The 19,899-nt window shown below is 45.4% G+C and overlaps 2 protein-coding genes across 16 annotated transcripts in view; one reads left to right on the forward strand and one right to left on the reverse strand.

Annotated features, from left to right (window-relative positions):
• Cryzl1 (crystallin zeta like 1) overlaps window positions 1–17,575 on the reverse strand; it is a 35,362-nt gene extending 17,787 nt beyond the window's left edge. The window contains exons 1-6 of one of the 6 annotated variants that reach the window (XM_060370740.1): window positions 17,330–17,395; window positions 14,601–14,806; window positions 7,935–8,006; window positions 5,942–6,019; window positions 2,688–2,760; window positions 919–963 (exon numbers count right to left, since the gene is read on the reverse strand). In XM_060370740.1, the coding sequence (XP_060226723.1) occupies window positions 919–963; window positions 2,688–2,760; window positions 5,942–6,019; window positions 7,935–8,000 (262 nt within the window). In that variant the 5' untranslated portion in view covers window positions 8,001–8,006; window positions 14,601–14,806; window positions 17,330–17,395. Of the gene's footprint in view, window positions 1–918; window positions 964–2,687; window positions 2,761–5,183; window positions 5,302–5,941; window positions 6,020–7,934; window positions 8,007–14,600; window positions 14,807–17,329 lie in introns of those variants that run through there. The other 5 variants (XM_021628697.2, XM_060370741.1, XM_060370742.1 and 2 more) reach the window with 5 other exon arrangements.
• Window positions 17,576–18,074: 499 nt separating this feature from the next.
• Window positions 18,075–19,899, forward strand: part of Itsn1 (intersectin 1) — a 182,394-nt gene continuing 180,569 nt past the window's right edge. For 6 of the 10 annotated variants that reach the window (XR_009587041.1, XM_021628727.2, XM_021628721.2 and 3 more), the window contains exon 1: window positions 18,076–18,350. The gene's annotated coding sequence lies outside the window, so the exon portion shown is untranslated. Of the gene's footprint in view, window positions 18,351–19,899 lie in introns of all 10 variants that reach the window. The other 4 variants (XR_009587042.1, XM_021628736.2, XM_021628743.2 and 1 more) reach the window with 2 other exon arrangements.

Below are 19,899 nucleotides of genomic sequence, written 5' to 3' on the forward strand. Positions count from 1 at the left end.
GAGTGTTCACTAACACTTTTATTATATTTTTTCTGAGACAATGTTTCTCTGTGTAGCCTTGGTTGCCCTGGACTCTCTTTGTAGACCAGGCTGGCCTTGAACTCACAGGGATCTGCCTCCCTGAGTGCTGGGATTAAAGATGTGTGCCACCATGCCAGGCTGTGTTATTGATTTTTTGGGTAGAAAAAAAAAAAAAAAGAGTAAAATCTGCAGTTCTTCATGAAAATGCAAGTCAGAGGCTCCATAAAAGCTGAAGACACTCTCCCACAAATCTAATTTTTAACAGCATTTCCCAAGGCTCATGACACTTTCTACGAAGATGAGGAATGTTTCTGAGACAATTATGAAAGTGACGGTCTACACGCTGTTTCATGCCTGTCGGGAGGACACAAGCATGAACAGATGTTTCCGATGTTCTCACAGTGATTATGGAGTTAAGAATAACAAATTGCTTCACGTTAACTTTTAGTTTTCCGAGAGCAGCAGTGAGCTCTGTAGGGTGTAGAGCCTGGAGATTCTACATGGCCCATTCCAGCAGCACTCTTCAGGCACAAGCCGTGACTTCTAGAAAATCCAGTCTGGCCAAACAGCAGAGGCCACGAAGGAGAGCCGAGCATCAAGGAGAAGACGCGCTCTGGCTGTCTTTCTGTCTGTGACTGCTCAACAGCCAGGTACTGGCAGGCCTGAAGTGCTCTGCTAAGGTCAAACGCTGTTTTCTTCAATAATGGATATTTGAGGGCAAATTTGAAAGCCAGAAAAATATTTTTAGTTTTCGGATGCTAGGATTGAACCTGAGGCCTTGTATATGCTGCACCCCTAAGCCAAAGTATTTTTATATGAAGTAAGTCATAATGACCATTAATAGTTAATCAGAAAAAAAAAAGGTGAGATAAGCTAGGACTTGTAACTACAACTTACCAACGACTTCATCGTCTGGCTGGAAGAACGACACCTTGCTGCCAACTGCAAAGCAGAAAAAGCCAAGGGCTAGCATTACAAGGTTGCCAAATGCGATCACCTTCTTTAAGTCTCCTTATTGTACTGTGCAGACAGGTATTTTGACCGCACGTATGTCTGTGTACAGTCTGTGTTCTTGGTGCCCATGGAAGCCAGAGGGGGCACTGGATTCCCTGGAGCTGGAGTTACAGACAGCTGGGAGCCACCATGTGGGTGCTGGGAATCAAACCTGGGTCCTCTGGAAGAGCAGCCAGTATTCTCAACTGCTGAGCTTCCTTTCCAGCTCCCTATTTAATTTTTATTTGACTATTAAAACAAATGAAAAATCCATATAGAGCTCTCTTGAGCTTAGGCCTGCCACAGCTCTCCTTTTCCCCAGGGCCAATCCATGACTGCCTGTGCCTCACCATCTTTCGGGCAGTCCTTTTCCGTCCTTACCGTCTGCCCTATGGACTTTATGCCCTATGACTCTAGCAGTCCTCCTGCCTAGGGACGGTGTTGTCTTGAGTCTGCCCTGCAACAGTGACCTACGCTCTCATGAGTGATGCTCACCAGAGCCTGGCCGCCTCTGGTCTATCCTCCTGTTTGTGTCTGTCTAAGAACAAGTCTATGTCCATACACTCTTTTCTTTACTATCTTTTATTCTCCCATATTTGAAAAATAATTTCCTTTTTTCTGCCAGTGCTAAGGACAGAACCCAGGGCCTTGTGCGTGCTAGGCAAGCACTTTACCACCGAGCTACATACTCTGTCCCAAGAGCACCCTTTTGTATAATGCTCACAAATACGTCCAAACAAACTCACTTGTGTAAGTTAGCTTCACAGCAAACTGCACACCGATAGCAGCAACTGTGTTAAATGGTGTTTTAAAAGTTTGCTTTAAACCGAGCGCTTAAAAATAAAGCACTTTATTCATCTAAAAATCACAATTGCCATTTCTGAGGAGAAATACTCAGGGAGATTTTTTTTTATCACCCTGAAATGTTTTTTTAAAGCAAACAATGATTTTCACTATAAAACAGGAATCCCGAGTATCTGAAATAACTTGTTTCTAAATAGAGCTAGCCAACACTCAGTAACAGTTATGATCAGCGTGTCTACCCACACACACGAGTGAACGTCAACCTATGAGTAAGTCTATGGGGTAGATCAGATCTGAACTTTACTTGTGATTTTAGTTATAACAGAAATGATACTTTCACTTCTCTAACCATCATTTTATCCTCTTTAATCTGCTCAGACTGGAGGTGAATGTACAATTAGATAATGATTAAATTCATTTGTGGCTTAATAAACACATGCTTATCCATTCTACACTTAATAAAACAATGTCTGTCCTCAAGAGTTATCAATACAAAAAGACACACACAAATAAACAGAGCATTATAAAAGCTCCAAGGAAAGCCAGCCTCTGGGATTCAGCTGCCATTTTCACAAAAAAAAAAAAAAACTCAATATGATTATAAACCAGACAAAACCTAAATATCTACTGAAGTAAGTTGTTCAATCATGAACTCAACCACAGTTTTAACTTTTAAAACTGACTTTTTAATAAATTAATATTATAACATTTATTGGTAATTCCATTAGCCATTACTGAATTTCTTTTGTTTGTTTGCTCATTTGCTGAGACAGGCTTGTGTACCCTTGCCATCCTGGAACTTGCTCGGTAGACCAGGCTAGCCTCAAACTCACAGAGACCCACCTGTGGAAAGTACAGATAATACTTACCATCTAAAACAATTCCAGCAACTTCTCTTCCAACAGGGAAGAAATCCTTTTCCATCTTCATTTCTGCCAGAAGCTAAATAGAACACAAGTTGTTGGCATAACACTGTCCAAAACAGATTCTGGACTTACATGGTTGTACACTATAACACCAACATGCCTTAACCCAGCGTGCAGGAGGCAGAGACCGGAGACCTTAAGTTGGAGGCTAGTTTGGGCAATGCAGAGAGTTCTCATTGGCTGGCCGGGGCTACAGAGGCATGGTGGATCAAAAACCAAACCAAACCAACAACAAAAACCAAACCAACTAACCAACCAACCACCAACAATGAAACACCCAAACAATAAAAACTCATCGGTTACATGTGAGAAAGTAGGAACTACAAAGAACCCAAGCCACAGAAAAAGCAAGTATGATTCACTTTTGGAATTACAATAAATAAAAAAAAAATTATAAAAATATAAAAAATATTACAAAAAAAATCACAAAAAATAATAAAATCCATCCTTGCAGAGTGGGAAGCATGATTTGCTGAGGCATTTGACGCAGGACCGAGGCATGGGTACCATCATTCAAATCATCAGGATATCCTAACATTTTTCTCTGTCAAGATGAAGTAAAATTTCAGCCCTGAACAATTCTCAGTTGGCGAAGTCACCTCTTCAAGTTTGGTGAGTAGACAGTAGAGAGCACCTCAGATGCAGGGAGAGCTGGTGGCCCTCCCTTCCTTAGGGATGGCCTGGGCTGGGCACGCTGCTCAGTGGGTAGCCTCATCTGGCGTGCAGTAAGCCCTGAGTTTGAGCAGCACCACACAGGTGCACACGCCTGTAATCCTAGCACCCCGGAGGTAAGCAGGAGGGTCAGGACCTTATGTTAAGGCCAGTCTGGATATTTCAGAGATTCTGTCTTTAAAGAAAGCCACTAGGATTTTTCTCAGTCCTGACGCTGGGTATTCTTAGAAAATTGTCACAAGTTGATTCCAGACTTATGGTGGGTTCAGGGGTCGTAGGTTTGCTTGCTTGTTTTTAAAGATTTATTTTTACTTTATGTGCACGAGTGTTTTGCCTACAAGTATGTAAAAGCACCACATGAATGTCTGGTGCCTCAGGGAACGGGACTGGATAACTTGGAACTGGAGTTACAGATGGTTGTAAGCTGCCATGTGGGTGCTGGGAACCAAACCAGGAGCTCTGCAAGGGCAATGGATACTCTTGGTGCTAAGCCATCTCTCCAGCTCGCCACTATTTGCCAATTAAAAACAAACAAACAAACAAACAAACAGCCTTCCTATATGTACACTGACTTTCCAGAAGTTTCACACTTTTTGTGGGATATCCATATGATTTTCTTATGGAAACACTAGGGATTTTATTCTCTGTGTGTGTGTGTGTGTGTGTGTGTGTGTGTGTGTGTGTGTGTATGTGTGTGGTGTGTACATGTTATATTTGTATGTGTGCATGTGTTGTATTGTGTGAGTGTATGGTGCGTATGTGGCTCATGTGGTGTATGTATGTTCTGTGTGTGTGTGGTGTGTGTGTTTCTGGTGTGGGTGTATAAGCGTGTCTGGTGGTACTGAAGACTGAACCCAGGGCTTTGTGTGTGCTCAGCAAGCCCTCTGCGGCTAAGCCCTTTATTTTCCTCTATGTCCATGTTTAGTTATAACCTTGGCTTTAGCAATTGTGTTCTGCATCTTTCATTTACCACAGCCCCTTTCTTACATTAATGTACTGTCTTCCTACCCACCATGCTTAGTGCTATTTGTCATGTCTTTTTGTTAGTGGCAGAGTGATTGCCTGGCAGTCACAAGGGCCTGGTTCAATTGCCAACACCACACACAACTTGAATCTGTACAAGTCCTCTAGTCCTGGACAGCAGACAGACATTAGACACCACTCCACCTTGGTGATGGACATATAACACACGTGCCCAGATCAGTGTTCTCGTCTGTACTCCTTTTTGCCGCACACTGAACTGCTCTCCCACAGTGACTGACATGCTTCTAACCCTCACCCCAGTGTCTGGAGACAGAGACTTTACGAACAGATTAGCATAAAGTGAAGGTGTGAGGGTAGGCTCCTGATCCCGCAGGACTGGGGACCTATGAGGACAATGACACCAGGAGCAGTACACACAGAAAGGCCTGTGGGACACAGCCAGGAGGTCACTGGCAAGCCCGAAAGGATGGACTTGAGGAGCTCTGCTTGCACATTGATTTTGGGCTTTTACCCTTCAAATCTGGGATAAATTAAGTTTCAGTTGTTCAAGTCAAAAGACCGAACAAAACCCACAATCAAACATACAAACAACAACAAAACCTCCAAAACAAAACAGGAGAAAAATCCGGATGTGGTGGTATACACCTATTCCCAAGATCTGGGAGGATGAATTCAGGACTATCCTAGGCTACACAGTGAGACCCTATCCCATAACAAACCATGAATATACTTATGGCACATTTAACTATTTATTTATTAACTTGCCGTGTAGACCAGACCCACCTCAGACTCTCAGAGGCCTCTGCTGGGTGTGGGGTGTAAAGGTACATGCCACCATGCCCAGGCCAAAGACATATGTTTTTATGGCCAATAGTGAAAGGTAACTGTGGGTGGTATGAGCCTGGAGGTAAGAGAAAAAGCATACAAATCATATCTAAAAAATGTTAACCAGAAACAATACAATTTAGGGGTTGATAAGCTTTCCAGTTTATATTCTTACTGCATTTATAAAGGTAATTTTTTCCTTGACCTAAAGGGTTTAATAATTAACATTTTCATCCTCTCCCAATTTTATAAAATATCCCCAGCTAGTGATATGAAACACAACTTAGACCATTTACCTTCATACAGGTGTACATTAAGTATTTTCTTTTTTTTTTTTCAATGCAGTTTATTCAGGAACCTTGAACAATCATGGGACCCTGGGGAAAGCCAGCCCACAGCTTATATAGCCTCTGGGTAGCCAACCCCAAGTATTTTCAAGTTCAATATTTCTTTTGATTTGTTTTCCAAGACAGGGTTTCTTGTGTAGCCTGGCTGTCCTGAACTCACTTTGTAGACCAGGCTGGCCTTGAACTCACAGATCCACCTGCCTCTGCCTTTCCAGGTGCTGGTATTATAGGTGTACACTACCATGCCCGGCTAAGTTCAGTTTTTCTAAGAAAAATAGTTTCTTGGCACTCAGACAGCAATTACCATATTATATGTTAAATATACTGTACATTCTCATTTGCCTTTTGGTCATGACAGAGCACTGATACCTTTGTGTTTATCTGGCTCAGAGCACAGGCTTTAACTTGAACTCTCACAAAGTTATCCTCTGTAACGGGGAAATTTTCCTAGAACCGAATAACAGAACCACGTGTTACACATCCTCTGAGAACATTCACTCATCCTGTGAAAATGTCCACATATAACTACAAACATTAAACTGATGCCAAATCTCATGACCATCCTAAGTTTAAAAGGTACGGATAATTATCTAAAAATATCTGATAAAAAAAAGAAGAAAGAAAAACCAGGGGTTATAAATTTTAAAAGCTTTCATACCTTTATTTTAAAAGTTCTCAAAGACCAGTGTTAATATAGAATAAACAAACTGCAGAATGACAAATCCTGAATTTAACTTAAATAATTCCAACTGTCAGCTCTTTACAGTACACGTAGCAAATAGCCTTTACTGAAATTTGGAATTTTCTTCAGGCTATCAAAGAAGTTCTTCAGTGTTACTTATCCGTCTATCTTCTAACATTTATCCTGGAAACCTCAGCATGTCCCATAGTATTTTGCTGTCAAGACATTAACATAATGGAATTTCATTACCTCTTATACTCTAGCTACATGAAGCAACGAGGGCAGAAAATACTGCCAACTGAAGCACTCAGAGTCATCCGACTACATTGTTAAATACAAGATCAATTCTCCCACAAGTCTGCACTCTGGAGCAGGAAATGAAGCATGTCCTTCAGTGCCATGAGTGTGGCTCTTGCACACTGCTCTATGACCCATCGCAGGGGGCACTGTGTTTATCTGCCACACATCATACTGCCTTTCTGGTACCTTTCACACACATAAACACACACACACACACACACACACACACACGCATATAAACACACAAGCACACACACATACAGAAACTCCTTCTAAAAAGTACTTTCTTAACTTATGTGTGTATGTGAGTGTGAATTTCGGCACACAAGTGCAGCACCCATGGAGGCCAGAGAGGGACCATGGATCCCCTGGAGCAGACTTCCAGGTGGCTGTAAGCCACGTGATACAGGTGCTGTGAACCAAACCTGATCCTCAGCAAGAGCAGCCCTTGCTCTTAACTGCTGAGCCCCTGTAGGAGAGCCTTCAAAAACTAGTTACACTGCAATATAAACCGCTTTCACATAAAACCCAGGGAAAGTAATTTGGGGAGGCTGGCCTAAGCTTTTGCTCGTTTAGTTCCACTTAACTAGTAACACAATTAAAAATGGGTCTGGGCCAATGGATGGCTCTGCAGGTAAAGAAAGGTGCTTGCCCGACAAGCCTGTTTAACCTGAGTTTGGTTCGTGGGACCCATGTTAGCGTAAAAGAAGAGAATCAGGTTCAAGTAGTTGTCCTCTGACCTCCACATGTGTGTCATGGAATGCACCATCCCATCTCTGTCTCTTTCTTTTCCTCTCTCAGACATGTACATATACCATGTCACAAAGAAAAGAGGGAATTATAGAGAACTCTTGTCTCTCTGTCTATGTCTGTCTGTCTCATGCACACATTCACACATAGACACACACATACATATAAACACACATAAACACAGGACACATACACATATTAAACACACAGACACATACAGGCACGTACACAGAGACACAGCTACACACACATACACAGACACATTACACAGATATATCACACAGACACAAATAGACAAAGACACATAGGACACACATATAGACACACACATACACACAAAGACACAGACATACATACCAACACATAGACACGGATACACACAGTCCTGGACTGTGTGAGAAGGAAGCATACATTCCCTCCTTGCTCTCTGCACACCGTGACAGCTGCCTCAGCCCCAGCAGCTGTGGCTTCCCTGGTGAGGTAACTTTAACCTGGAGCTGACAGTTAAATAAATCCTTTCTCCCTTAAGTTGCTTTTGCCTGAGCATTTTATCTTAGCCACCCAAAACAAACAATGGCCACTACATATGGAAAGACAATTATTTTGTCTTATTTAATAATATAAGCTTACCTTTTCTTGAAATACAAACGTTACTTCTTCATTTGTGGAACTCTGCTGAAAATATAAGCCTTTCATAGTTACCTATGAAACAAATACATGTTTTTAAAAAAGTCTTCTTGAGGGCTGGTTAAGAGCACTTACTACTCTTTCAGGGGACCCAGATTCAATCCCTAGCACCCATATGGTGGCCCACAACATCTCTACCTCCAGTTCCAGGCAATCTGGGGCCCCCTTCAGGCCTCCTTGGACACTAGGCTTGCACATGGTACCCAGACATACATGCAGACAAAACCCCCATGCACATAAAGCAAAAGTTTAAGCAAACTTTAAAAACTAAAAAGAACAACAAAGTCTATTTATGAAATGATAGTAAGCTGGAAGTCATCCAGACAAGGAGGAAAAGGCAGCTATAAAAGGAACCCCCAAGCAGGTCCATTCAGACTGCTTTTTTCCTCAAAAAGCAGTCACAGAGCAAGCCACAATAGCAGTGGCAGCACTTGCCTGGGATTCCAGCACCATGGTGTGAGGGGCTGGGTGATCCAGAGTTGAAGGGCAGCCTGGACTACACTGTCTCACAAATTAAATGGTGGACAGAGGAGAGCTAGAGATAGATAGACGTGAACTGGGATGAATACCCAAATAGCACAGGTGCTTTCTAAAAGGTCAGGTTTTAGGCATGGTGGCACAGGCTGGATTCTGCATTCAGTAGGGTGAGGGAGAACCACAAGTTTGAAGCTAGCCTGGGTTACATAGTCAGACTTTGTCTTAAAAGGGAAAATGGAAGAACTGGGTGGGATTTCACTTTCCTATTCAAGTCCTCAATAATTCCCCTCAATAATATGGTATCAGTACATGTATGTTTGTGTGTGTGGCCAGACGATGACTTTGGGCATCTTCCTCAGTGGCTCTTGTCATCTCTCACTGGAATCCAGAGCTTGCCCATTGACTTGCCCCATACAGCTAGCTTGCTCTGGGATTCCGGTTGATCACTGTGCCCACTAGGCATTCTGTGAGTGCTAGGGTTCCAGACTCTAGTCTTCACCCTTGGGCGGCAATGTTTTTGTGCACTGAGTAATCTTCCCAGTCTTTTTATCAGAAGTATTGCCAGCTGTTTAGGTTCTAGCAAGTTCTTAAAGTATGTCTAAGGATCACACGGTTGTCTGCTTTTTAAACTCTGCATTGAATGTGGGCCCAGAACTCGCTTGGTAGCCCAGGTTGGCCTTGACTCCCTAGTAGTTCTACTGCCTTCATTTCCAGAGTGGTAGAATCAGGAGTCTGAGCCACCATGTCTAGATTGTTGAATTTTCCAGAATGTAAACTTTACAGAAATATATACTACAGAGAGAAGTGCGCACAGACTTTAGGGAAGAGACTGTCCAGTCACACTAAATCTGCTGTGCCCTAGCAGGAGCCACACCCTGAACTTCTGTCGGGTTCTGACCGTCCTTCCCTTCTTAAGGATGTGAAACAGCTGAAGTTGACAGATCAGCTAAGATCACTTGGCTTCTCCCAATGTGATCTTTCTGGTCCTCACCCGTGCTGCTGCTCATAGCTGTGGTCTATGCTTTCTCTCCGCTATGTTACTCCAATGTATGGATGATTCTAGTTCAATCCTGGAAAGTGTCAGGACATTTCTGTATATACTTTTAGCCTTTATTATATAGATAAGGAAACCACACGCACCACCATCTACCGAGTAAGGTTTAGGGGGCGGTGATTGAAATCAAGAAAACTGCATTTTACATGGGTTAAGATCCACCCAAGAGTATCTGTTACAGTACTAAGGAAGGGTTTCTACCGAGCTGCTGACATGATATACTCACTCTGAACTACAATACTTTCTCCTGTGGGGCTATTTGCTGATAGATGTGTTGTGCTAATCTGCAGGTTCCAAAGGGGGGCAGTGGTGGTGGCATGGTACCGCCTCTATAAATTACTAGAATTTCTAGCAGACTCTGAGGCAAAGACAGAGACCGAGAGACCTGCCTAGGGACCAGCTCGGAGTGCTAGGACCTCTGCAGACCTAAATGGATTTCATCAAAGAACTGTACCGAGTAGATGAGTAATGGTTACTGCTCTCTCGGAGGAGATAATCCAATGCAGGGACGAAGCACAAACACACATTTAAGACATGAAACTGTGCATGTGTTAACAGTGCATAAAGACCAGGTGAAAACCATGGCCACAGCAGGTCTTTATCAGCACCGCTGTGTGCTGGACTGCGAAGCGGGAGGAAGAATTCAAACACAGCATGCGCTGCCCACACTGCTTCGGCTTCTGCCTAGCTTTCTAGGCTCTCTCCGCACACATTGCTCTTCCTCGTCTACCTTATTCCACCCACGATGTTCTTGTTTGATCAATTCCGTGTGACTTGACTGCATACATCTACCCTGTTGCAGGGCTTCCAGGCACAGCCCACTCCTTGAGAATCTGCCGCACTAACCGACTGTTGCTGCCGAGTAAAGGAAGCCCAAAGCGACTCCTTCCTCTCTCCCAGCTTCACGGTGGGTAGCAGTGCAGTCCATCTGCTCCACACTTCCACACTACTGCCGCTTTCTACACTTGCCAACGAGTGAGCTCTCCCAGCGACTGCTTCGGAACACCCGTTCCTTCCCCAGTTTTCTGCTGTTTTGTTTTGAGATGGGGTCTTGATTTGTAGCCTCGCCTGGCCTTGAACTCTGGAGCCTCCTGGCTGTCTCCTGTGCCCTAGGATTACAGCGTGCACCACATGTCCAGTAATGCCCATTATTAAGTAAACAAATCTCTGCTCCGCTTAGTCTGGACCTACTAGTGCTGCTTTTTTTCAGAGTGGAATTCTATAGTTACACCCTGAGTTTACAGCATTTCCCTTTGTAGTTATAGAAGACATCTGCCCACTGAATCTTTGACATGTGGCCTGGGCTATTTCAAAGACCTGGGAGATAATTCTGCATGACCTATGATCTTCTTAAGTGTGTGTGTGTGTATAAAGAAAAGATTAGTTAATCTAATTAAGAACTGTATGGGCTCAAAACTATTCTCCAAGCTGCAAAGTAAGGAGAAAGGTTTTTTTTTTTTTAAATGCTTAAATGCTTTATTTTTGTTTTGAATTGTGTGTATGCGTGGGCTCCCAAGAAGGCTCAGCAGGTCAAGGCATCTGCTGTCAAGCGTGACAACCCAGTTCAGTCCTACAGTCCCCAAGGTGGAAGGAGAGAGTTGACTCCCAAGCACTTGCACAAGCACACTGTGGCATGCATGCGCACAGTGAGTGAGTAAAAGTGGAATTTAAAAACTGTCTGTGTGTGTGCATATGAGTGAAATGCCACCCTGGACACAAGAGGGTGTTTGCTCCTTTGAAGCTGGAGCTACAGGCAGTGGGAGCCACCTGATGTATGCTGGGAATGGAACTCAGGTCCTAGGAGCATGACTCACTCTTCAGTACTCAATTATCTCTCCAGCCCTAAAAAGGGTGGCTTGGTCTGTCTGTCTGCCTGTTTATCTATATATCTATCTTCAAAATCAAAAGAAAATCAAGATGTGGAAATATTATCGTTTTACAATTCTACCCTGTCTGCTCCCTCAAAAAAATAAGAATTCTGAGCTTTTAGCACTAAAAATATTGTAGAATGGGTGATATTCAAGGCCCACCTGGCTTCTTAGGCATGAGCCTGGGTTAATGAAAGACTCGAATTCACTAATAAAATTTTTAATGAATTTAAAGATATTTGTACACAGACAATAACATCCAATAAAATTAGAAGTTAAAGGTGAGTATGCACCCTGACAGTTCTAAGAATGTTATATAACTTGAACATTATATGATCTTATATAAACTTTGCTAAATCAAAAAAGTGCTAAGCACTTTATTTATTTGCCAGGGTTTGAACCCAGGGCCTCATACATATTATATAAGTGTGATACTACTGAGCCACATCCCTAACACTATAGTCAATATGTTTTATGTGCTTTTGTTTTTTTGTAAGAGAGCCTCCCTGGGTAGCCCAGGCTATCCTTGAACTGTATGTAACCTTAGCTGGCCTAAACTCCTGGACTACCACATCTAGCTTCTAAAACTTTTCAATGACATTGAATGTGTTTAGAAATGTAGGGTGAGGGGCTGGAGAGATGGCTCATTGTTAAGCACACTGGCTACTCTTGCAGAGGACCCAGGTTTGATCCCTAGCACCCACACTGAGGCTCACAACTATGTGAAACTCCATTTCCAGGGGATCCAGTGCCTTCTAAAGATACAGATTTACATCCAGGCAAAACATCCAGACACATAAAATAAAATAATAATTAAAAAAATTTAAAAAGGTAGGTAGACTGAGGTGCCCTGTGAGATGCATACAGATTTGACATTTTTATAAGTATATCAGAATTAAAAATGAATTCATACACTGAGGATTATGTTGGCAATATTTGAAATGTTTATAAAGCCATATATCAAACATGCTGAATCTGCAGAAAATTAGAAAGGGTGCTGGCTTAAGATTCGGCTGTGCGGCAGCCGCCTAAGTCCACACAAGCACCCAGCTGACAGGACTTCAAGGAAGCACCTGATAAGCTGAGGGCTCTGTCGGGATTTCCTCAGCGCCATGGAGAGATGTCAAGCGGCTTGCCCCCCTGCTACACCTGACTCCCCAAGGAGTTCATCCAGCAATGACTGTCAGTAACCCTCTGCACATCAGCCTTACTTCCCTCTCAGGATGAAAGGCCCCTCCAACTCAGCAGACACCAGCTACAGGATGGGCAGGCAAGCCGACTGAAGAGTGGTGTCATCCTGGCCAGGTCACGGACAGTCCCGTGTGCTCTTACAAAACCTTTTCTTCAAAAAGTGGTTTTGATTTGTTTGTTTTTGAGACAGAATCTGTCCGTGTAGCTCTGGCTGGCTGGAGCTTACTCTGCAGATGAGGCTAGTCAGAAACGCACAGAGATCCATCTGCCTCTGCCTCCCGAGCGCTGGGGCGACAGATGTGCACCACCTTGTTGGGCACAATTTACTTCTCGCAATTCTCACTTATGTGCACATGAATGTCTGTGGCAATATGCCTCTGCAAGCAGTGCGCATAGAGGGCAAAAGAGGGCACTGGATCCCGTGGGCCTGGAGTTAAGTCTTGGCCATGAGCTGCCATGTGGATCCTAGGAACTGAACCCAGGGCTCAGAAGTGCAGTCAGTGCACTTAACCACTGAGCTGTTTCTCCCGCCCTCTGTGAGGATGGGTTGCTTGTACATTTTATGTATTTACAAGACAAATTCTAGTTGTGTAGCCCTAAATGACCTAGCGTTCACTCTGTTGAGCAGGTTGGACCTGAATGTGCAAAGAGCTTCCTGTGTGCAGGGATTACCAGCAAGTGTTATCCTGCTATTGTGCCTGGCTTTAATTAAAACTTAAAACAAGGAAAATGAAGTTTGATGTGGTCCATATCCCTAGAGGAACTTAAACAGGCTGGATAAAGTTACAGGGGTTCAAGCATCAGGTGAGAGGGACAGGTGACCAGATGGCTGTTTCAGTCTCTTCTAACTATGGCAATTTCTTTTATTATTATTATTATATTTTAAAATACAGTAGCCTAGGGCTAGTTCCAAACTTGCTACATAGCCAAGAATGATCTTGAAATCCTGCAGCTTATGCCTTCACCTTCCAAGTGCTGGAACAGGTATGTGCCACCAACAGGCTGACAATCTACAGCTCCATGAATGCTATCAAGTCATACTTAACTGACTTATACATCGTGGCATAATTCCTCATTTGATGCAAGTTGAGAATTAAAGATAGCTAGAGAGGCAGAAAAGGTATGCCAAGCACACAAACAGCATGTGCTTCGAGATGTCAAGCCACTGTTTTACCTGTTTGACAAGTTTCAAACATGCGCATCCTGAGCAGGTGGCTCAATGGTTACTGCTCTTCCAAAGGACTCAGGTTCAGTTCCAGCATCTACATGGTGGCTCACAACCATTTGTAATTCCAGTTCTAAGGGAGTCTGATGCTCCATTGCAGCATGAGGGCACCCTACATGAATGTGGTATATTTAAATACATGTGGGCTGTTGTGGATAGAAATATGTTTTTGTTTTGGACCCAGGGGTGGGATGTGGACTGATTCAGATGGTCCATAGCAGCTGACTATTTGCCTCCTGTAGCTCTAAAAAGAGCTCTTTGCCAGCTGCAGATAGTTTAAATCTGAGGACTCTGGAGAGAGAATGAATGTCAGAGTCCAGAGAGTGTGGAGAGGAGAAGGAACAAGGCTGCTCCTGCTTCTCTTGCTGCTCCTGGTTGATACAGTGGGACAAGACGTTGGAGATCTCCTGAAACAAGGATTGGACTGGCTCCAAGGAACCCAGTGACTCTAACTAGCTGGAAGCAGCTAAGAGAACTGCACCCCTCTCCCACTAAACCTTTCTCTCTCCTACCTGGTGTTGGGGTGTTGGAAGGGATTGGGGTGGAGTAGGGAGAAAAAGATGAAAGAAATAAGACTTTAAAAAAACAAGTATGCCAACAGCAGGCAAAACACCCACACACACAATAAAAAATGCTGAGGGTTTCTTGTATCAGATACTTCCATGTCAATACAGTAGGAGACGGGAGTGGTAGGTTGGTAAGGTGGAAGGCCGTTGCCTCCACGACGGTTACTCAACATATGGTCATGTAATATGGTACGATCCAGAGAAACAGAAACTTAATCTTTCATTTACCTTTCTGAATTAGTGCCTTATCTTCTCACATCGTGCTACTAGGGCCAAGGGGGGGGGGGCGACAGTGTGATGATGAGGTCTTTCCTTCAAGGTGACCTTGTCATGTGACACTGGGACACTGCAGGTGAAGAGAGGTGAGGATGCGCAGGGAATTGGGGATCTTCCCTGATCTGTTATCCTTTCTTGTCCAGGAAGAAAGTCTCCATCTATTAATATTATAGCAATCTGTAAATGATGACTGAAACATCTTGCCAGTTCATGATAGGGTCGAAGGAACATTTCCATGTGAAATACAAATTATAATTTTGTGAAATATTGCATTCTATCATGTATAGTTAGAGTCCTCAGCTCAGTGTTGTAGTAGGTCTACAAAAGGTGTACAATTAGCCAAAACCCCGAATCCAGCCAGCCTGGTCTATCTAGCCACAGCCCTGAAGCAGCCAGCCTGGTCTATCTATTGAGACATGGAGAGTTCACTATAAATACAATCAGAAAACACTGCACCCATGGCCCTTATTTCTTCTTTGCTACTTTGGGACAGTCTTAATGTCTAGGCTGGCCCTGAGCTGCCAATCTTCCTCCCACTAGGTGGGATTCCAGGCCTATAACACTAGGGCAAAAACACTTCAATCTCACAGTGAACTATTTTATGAGTTCCCAAGCCTTTCCCAGCTTCCTTCTTCAGGGAGCCACAGAAAAGAATCAAGATTCATCCTTGGAGCTGGAGAGATGGCTCAGAGGTTAAGAGTACTGGCTGCTCTCCCTGGGGTCCTGAGTTCAATTCCCAGCAACCACATGGTGGCTCACAACCATCTAGATCTGGTGCCCTCTTCTGGCACACAGGTGTACATGCAGACAGTCATTGTATGCATGATAAACAAACAAACAAACAAACAAATAAATTAGAAAAAAATAAAATAAAAAAAAGACTCATCCTTGTCCAGAGTCCAGTCCAGTCCAGAAGCTCAAAAATCTTTCAGGTTTTTACCTCTCTTCTTCATCCCAGAACTTCTGACAGTAATTGAGCATCATGGAGATTGTAAAACTACCAAAATATTTTATCAGCTTCATCTTTGTTTGTTTGAGACAGGGTCTCTCTATAAAGTCCTAGTTGTCCTGGAACTTGCTATGTGACCATGCATGCCTTGAACTCACAGAGATCGGACTGGCCTTGCCTCTAAAGTGTTGGGGTTAAAGGCATGCACCACCATGCCTGGCTAGGCAGCTTGATCTTAATTTACAAAAATTTATAAAAAATTTCACGTGCATAGGTGTTTCACCTGCATGTATGCCTGCATTCCACCTGTGTCCTTTGTACCTTTGGAGCTCAAAGAGTGCTTCAGATCCCCTGAAACTAGAGTTACAGGTGGTTGTATGGTTGTGAGCAGGTACCAGGAACCCTGGTCCCTGGGGAGTGTGGCAAATGATCCTAACTCGAGCCAGCTCTACAGCCTTGGGCAGCTTGATTTTATTTGGGGGACACTGTTTCAAATATGAACATCTCGTTTCCTCCTACATGCTCGAGCAGAAGCAGGGATGGAATTAGAAAAGTCAGTAATAATTATCCATTACAGTGGTTGATCCTAAGATTTAGAACTCCTAAGACACCAGCAACAGGATGCTGCAAGGCCTGAGAATGTATGCAAAACATTCATTACAAAAGTTGGCTTTTAATAAATGTTACTTTTCCTATTATTTTTGTAAGCTTAGCATCAGATCTTGAAAGTAGTTCTGAACCCATGTAACAGAGTGGCAAGGGGCTGGTTACTGGCAATCACATGATCAAGACTGCTGAATCTCTACAGTGGCCCTTGTATCACCTGGATTTATATGGCAGTTAATAGCCACAGGTGGCTACTAAGCGCTTGAATGGTGTGCAGTTAGAAAGAAGATGTGCTGTGAGCATAAAATGCACAACAGATCTGTAAAGTTCAATACTAAATTTAAATATCTGTTTTTAAAAACCGTTGAGCTATTTGGAAAAATGGTTTAAAAGAAACAAAATTAATTTCATGTGTTATTTTCACTGTTCAAATGTGGCTCCCAGGAAATCTATAAGCACCAATGTGCCTAGAACATTCCTCCTGGACAGGCGATGCAAAACCCAGCTACCGTGAACTAGCAACATGGGAGCTTATTAAAAATACTTAAAATTAAAAAAAAAATTAAACAAATGCACACCATCAGGCCCAGATCTAGAATCAGTATCTGCGCCTCTCACGACCCTAAGATAATTCTTTTGTATAGCTCAAGTATTTCACTGGACACCTCAATGAAGCGGGCAATTGCTGACCCAAGGACCCATTACTGCGAGCACCCACCCTTGCTTTAGGAAACTGCTTACCTGAAAGGCAAAAAGAAGGGTAAGAAGGGTGACAAGCGAAGTAGCGACAGAGAAAGCATCAGAAACAGTTATAAGAAGCTGGGAGCGGTGAGACTTGAACCCGGAAGAAAGGCAATTCTAGACCTTTGCCTACATAAACGCGGAGGGTGAAGCACAGGCACAATCTACAATCAAAACCTATCCAGGGTCAGGAACTGTCCGTCAAATCCAGTATTACCCGCCCCTCAGCGGCCTCAGCCAAGCTAGGCCTGAGCCGAAGCAGCTCTGAGATCGGCGCCTGATGCGAAGCACCACTCTCCGCAGGGCTAGACAGTCCCTTCAGGCATTTCTCCATCTTTTGCCCAAAGTCCCATTTCCCGAGACACACCGTTCTTCCCTGGCTCACCTGCCTCGGAGCAGCCTCAACCGCCAGCGCCTTCGCTGCCGCCACCTTCCCAGTCCTTCTGCAGAGAGCCCGCCTCCTCGGGTCCAAACAGTACTTCCATTGGCCAGACTGCCCGTCACTCTCGCAGGACGGCCGATCTGGGGGAGGCTGTGACGAACGCCATAGCAACCGAACCCCGAACTACAACTCCCGGCATGCTCCTCTCGGTAGAGAGGCCAGGCACCGCCCCGGGGGCTGACAAAAAATGGAAGAAGTTGGGCGAGATGGGTTCCGTTTTATGCAAATTTGAGTAAAAGGCCACACCCTTCCTCATTCCAACTGTACCCCCTACCATCTTTCCTCAGTCTTTGTCTGGCCTCGCCTTTCGTCTCCACGTTCTTTCTGCAAAACCTTCTATCTAGGTGAATATATCCTAGCTACCATCGCACATAGAAAAGAGCAACGCACCAAATCGTGAAACGAAATCTCCACAGGCATAGACCTAAAACCTCTAGTTACGCCTTCACGGGAAAAGACAAGGGAATGGGGGGGGGGGAAGGTGAGCTCTCTGAACCACTTAATTGGTTTATCTGGCTGTCACTCTTCTGAACACCTCTATTTTCTTTGGCTCGTTTATTTTTCCCCACCCAAGGGGCGGGGTCACGTGTAGGGGCGGAAGAGGAGGCGTGGCCTCCGGCGCCCGATTGGCAGGCGGTTATCCCCGCCCATCTGTGGGCGGAGCGGAGGGCTGGCGGTGGGCGGAGGGGCGGCGGCGGAGGGAGATGAGGAGATAGGCGGGAGCGAGGGAGCGGAGGAGCGCAGGAGGACGAGAGGAGTGGAGCGGCGCGGGGAGGGCGCGCAGCTTGGTTGCTCCGTAGTACGGCGGCTCGCGAGGGAGCATCCCGAGCGGGTCCGGGACGGCCGGGAGACAGGCGACCGGGCGGGGATGGTGTGCGCGGCTGCGGACCCTGCGTTCCTCCGCGCGGCGTGCGGGCTGCACTGATTTGTGAGGGGCGGCCGCGCGCACCCGCCCGGAGATGAGGTGAGGAGCTGACGCGGGCGGCCTGGCGCGCGGGCGGGGGTCGGCGATGGCCGCCCGGGGTCCCCGCGGCCGCCGCCGCCGCGCTCCGCCTGGCCTTTCTCATCCTCCCGGGGGCGGCGGGGCGGCCGGGCGGGCAGTGGCCGCCGCGGGACGGGCCCGGGCTGAATGGGCGTCCGCAGCCGCGGCCGGCGCTCCCGAGGGGGCATCGCGGCGGGCGGCCCCTCCACCGCTGACCCCTCTGCCCTCGGCCGCCGGAGGGTGGCGGGCCGGCCCGGCCTCCCGGGGATCCCGAGCTCGCGGGAGCGGCGTCGCGCCGCCCGCGGGTCCCCGGCCTCCGGTCCGCGGCTCATCCTTTCTCTCGCGCGCCGGCTGGGAATACCCTGTCAGTGAAGGGCGGTCAGTACCGTTCGGCCCGGAGTGGTGCGGCCGGGGCTGCCTCTGATGGTATTTAACAGAAAGCGGCTCCCCTTGCAGCGAGAGCGCGTCCCCGGGGCGGCCGCTTCGCCCTCCCTGGCGCACGCACTGACTCGGGTTTCTGCTGTGGACCCGGGCACAATTGCGGTCCCTTCGTGGGGCGGAGGGTGGGGGGAGTTGATCAGGAAATGCAATCCCGATTCCCAGAAAAAGAAAAGCAAGGAGGAGCTGGCTGGACCTCCCCTCACATCTGTTTGCCTTTGGTTTGGAAGACAACTTCGCTGATCCCTTTGCCAATGAGCCATCTATTGTTGTGATTCAGACTACAGGCTTTGCTTTTGAAGGAATGGATTAGTGGCTTCTTGCTGCAGCTTCAGGATGCTTGGTAGCATCCTGAATGTGAAAGTTTCCAACTTTGCCCTCATCACTGCCATTCGGAAAACGGAAACCAACCTGGAAATGTAAATGCATGTAGACTGGCCAGATGCGGTTCTTTTGTGCTTAGACGTTGCTGTCTTGCTCTTGGTACCTAGTGGTCAGAAACACAGAGGATAAAAAAAAAAAAAAAAAAGAGTCTTAAAGAGCATCGATAATGAAGGCATAGGAACAAATGCTCTGGAAAATATCAATTCTATTTTTGGGGAGGCCGGTTTACTAATCCCGCCGAACTGATGAGGAGAAAGGCTAGCTCATGGATTATATAGTGGACAGGATGTGAGGGCAGGAGCTAGGGCCAGGAGCCAGCAGGCCAGCTGCTTTGCAGGGCGCTTCTCTAAACGCTGCTAACAGGAGGAATGTATTTGTTGGGATACTTTTATTTTTAGATGACATTAACGTGAGGCGGCGTGCAAACGTTTCGGCAACCATTGTGATTATCATTTCTACCTGTTATTTTCCTTTTTTATTAGTTTGCTTGAAACGCTGTGTGTGTGTGTGAGTTTGCTTGTAACTTCAGAACTTTTTTAAAAAGGAAGCCTTTCTGAAGGCGATATATAAAGAACTCAGGAACGTATAAAGTATTTAAACTAAGTGAGGGACACTGATTTGGTGACAGGACATAGGTATTTCATCCACGTTTAAGTAAGGAGCCCTCCTGAGAGTACATTTTAAAAAAATGGTAGGAACTAAGAAAAAA

The sequence above is a fragment of the Meriones unguiculatus genome, chromosome 17 (genome assembly GCF_030254825.1).
Source record: "Meriones unguiculatus strain TT.TT164.6M chromosome 17, Bangor_MerUng_6.1, whole genome shotgun sequence".
Classification (NCBI taxonomy): Eukaryota; Metazoa; Chordata; class Mammalia; order Rodentia; family Muridae; genus Meriones; species Meriones unguiculatus.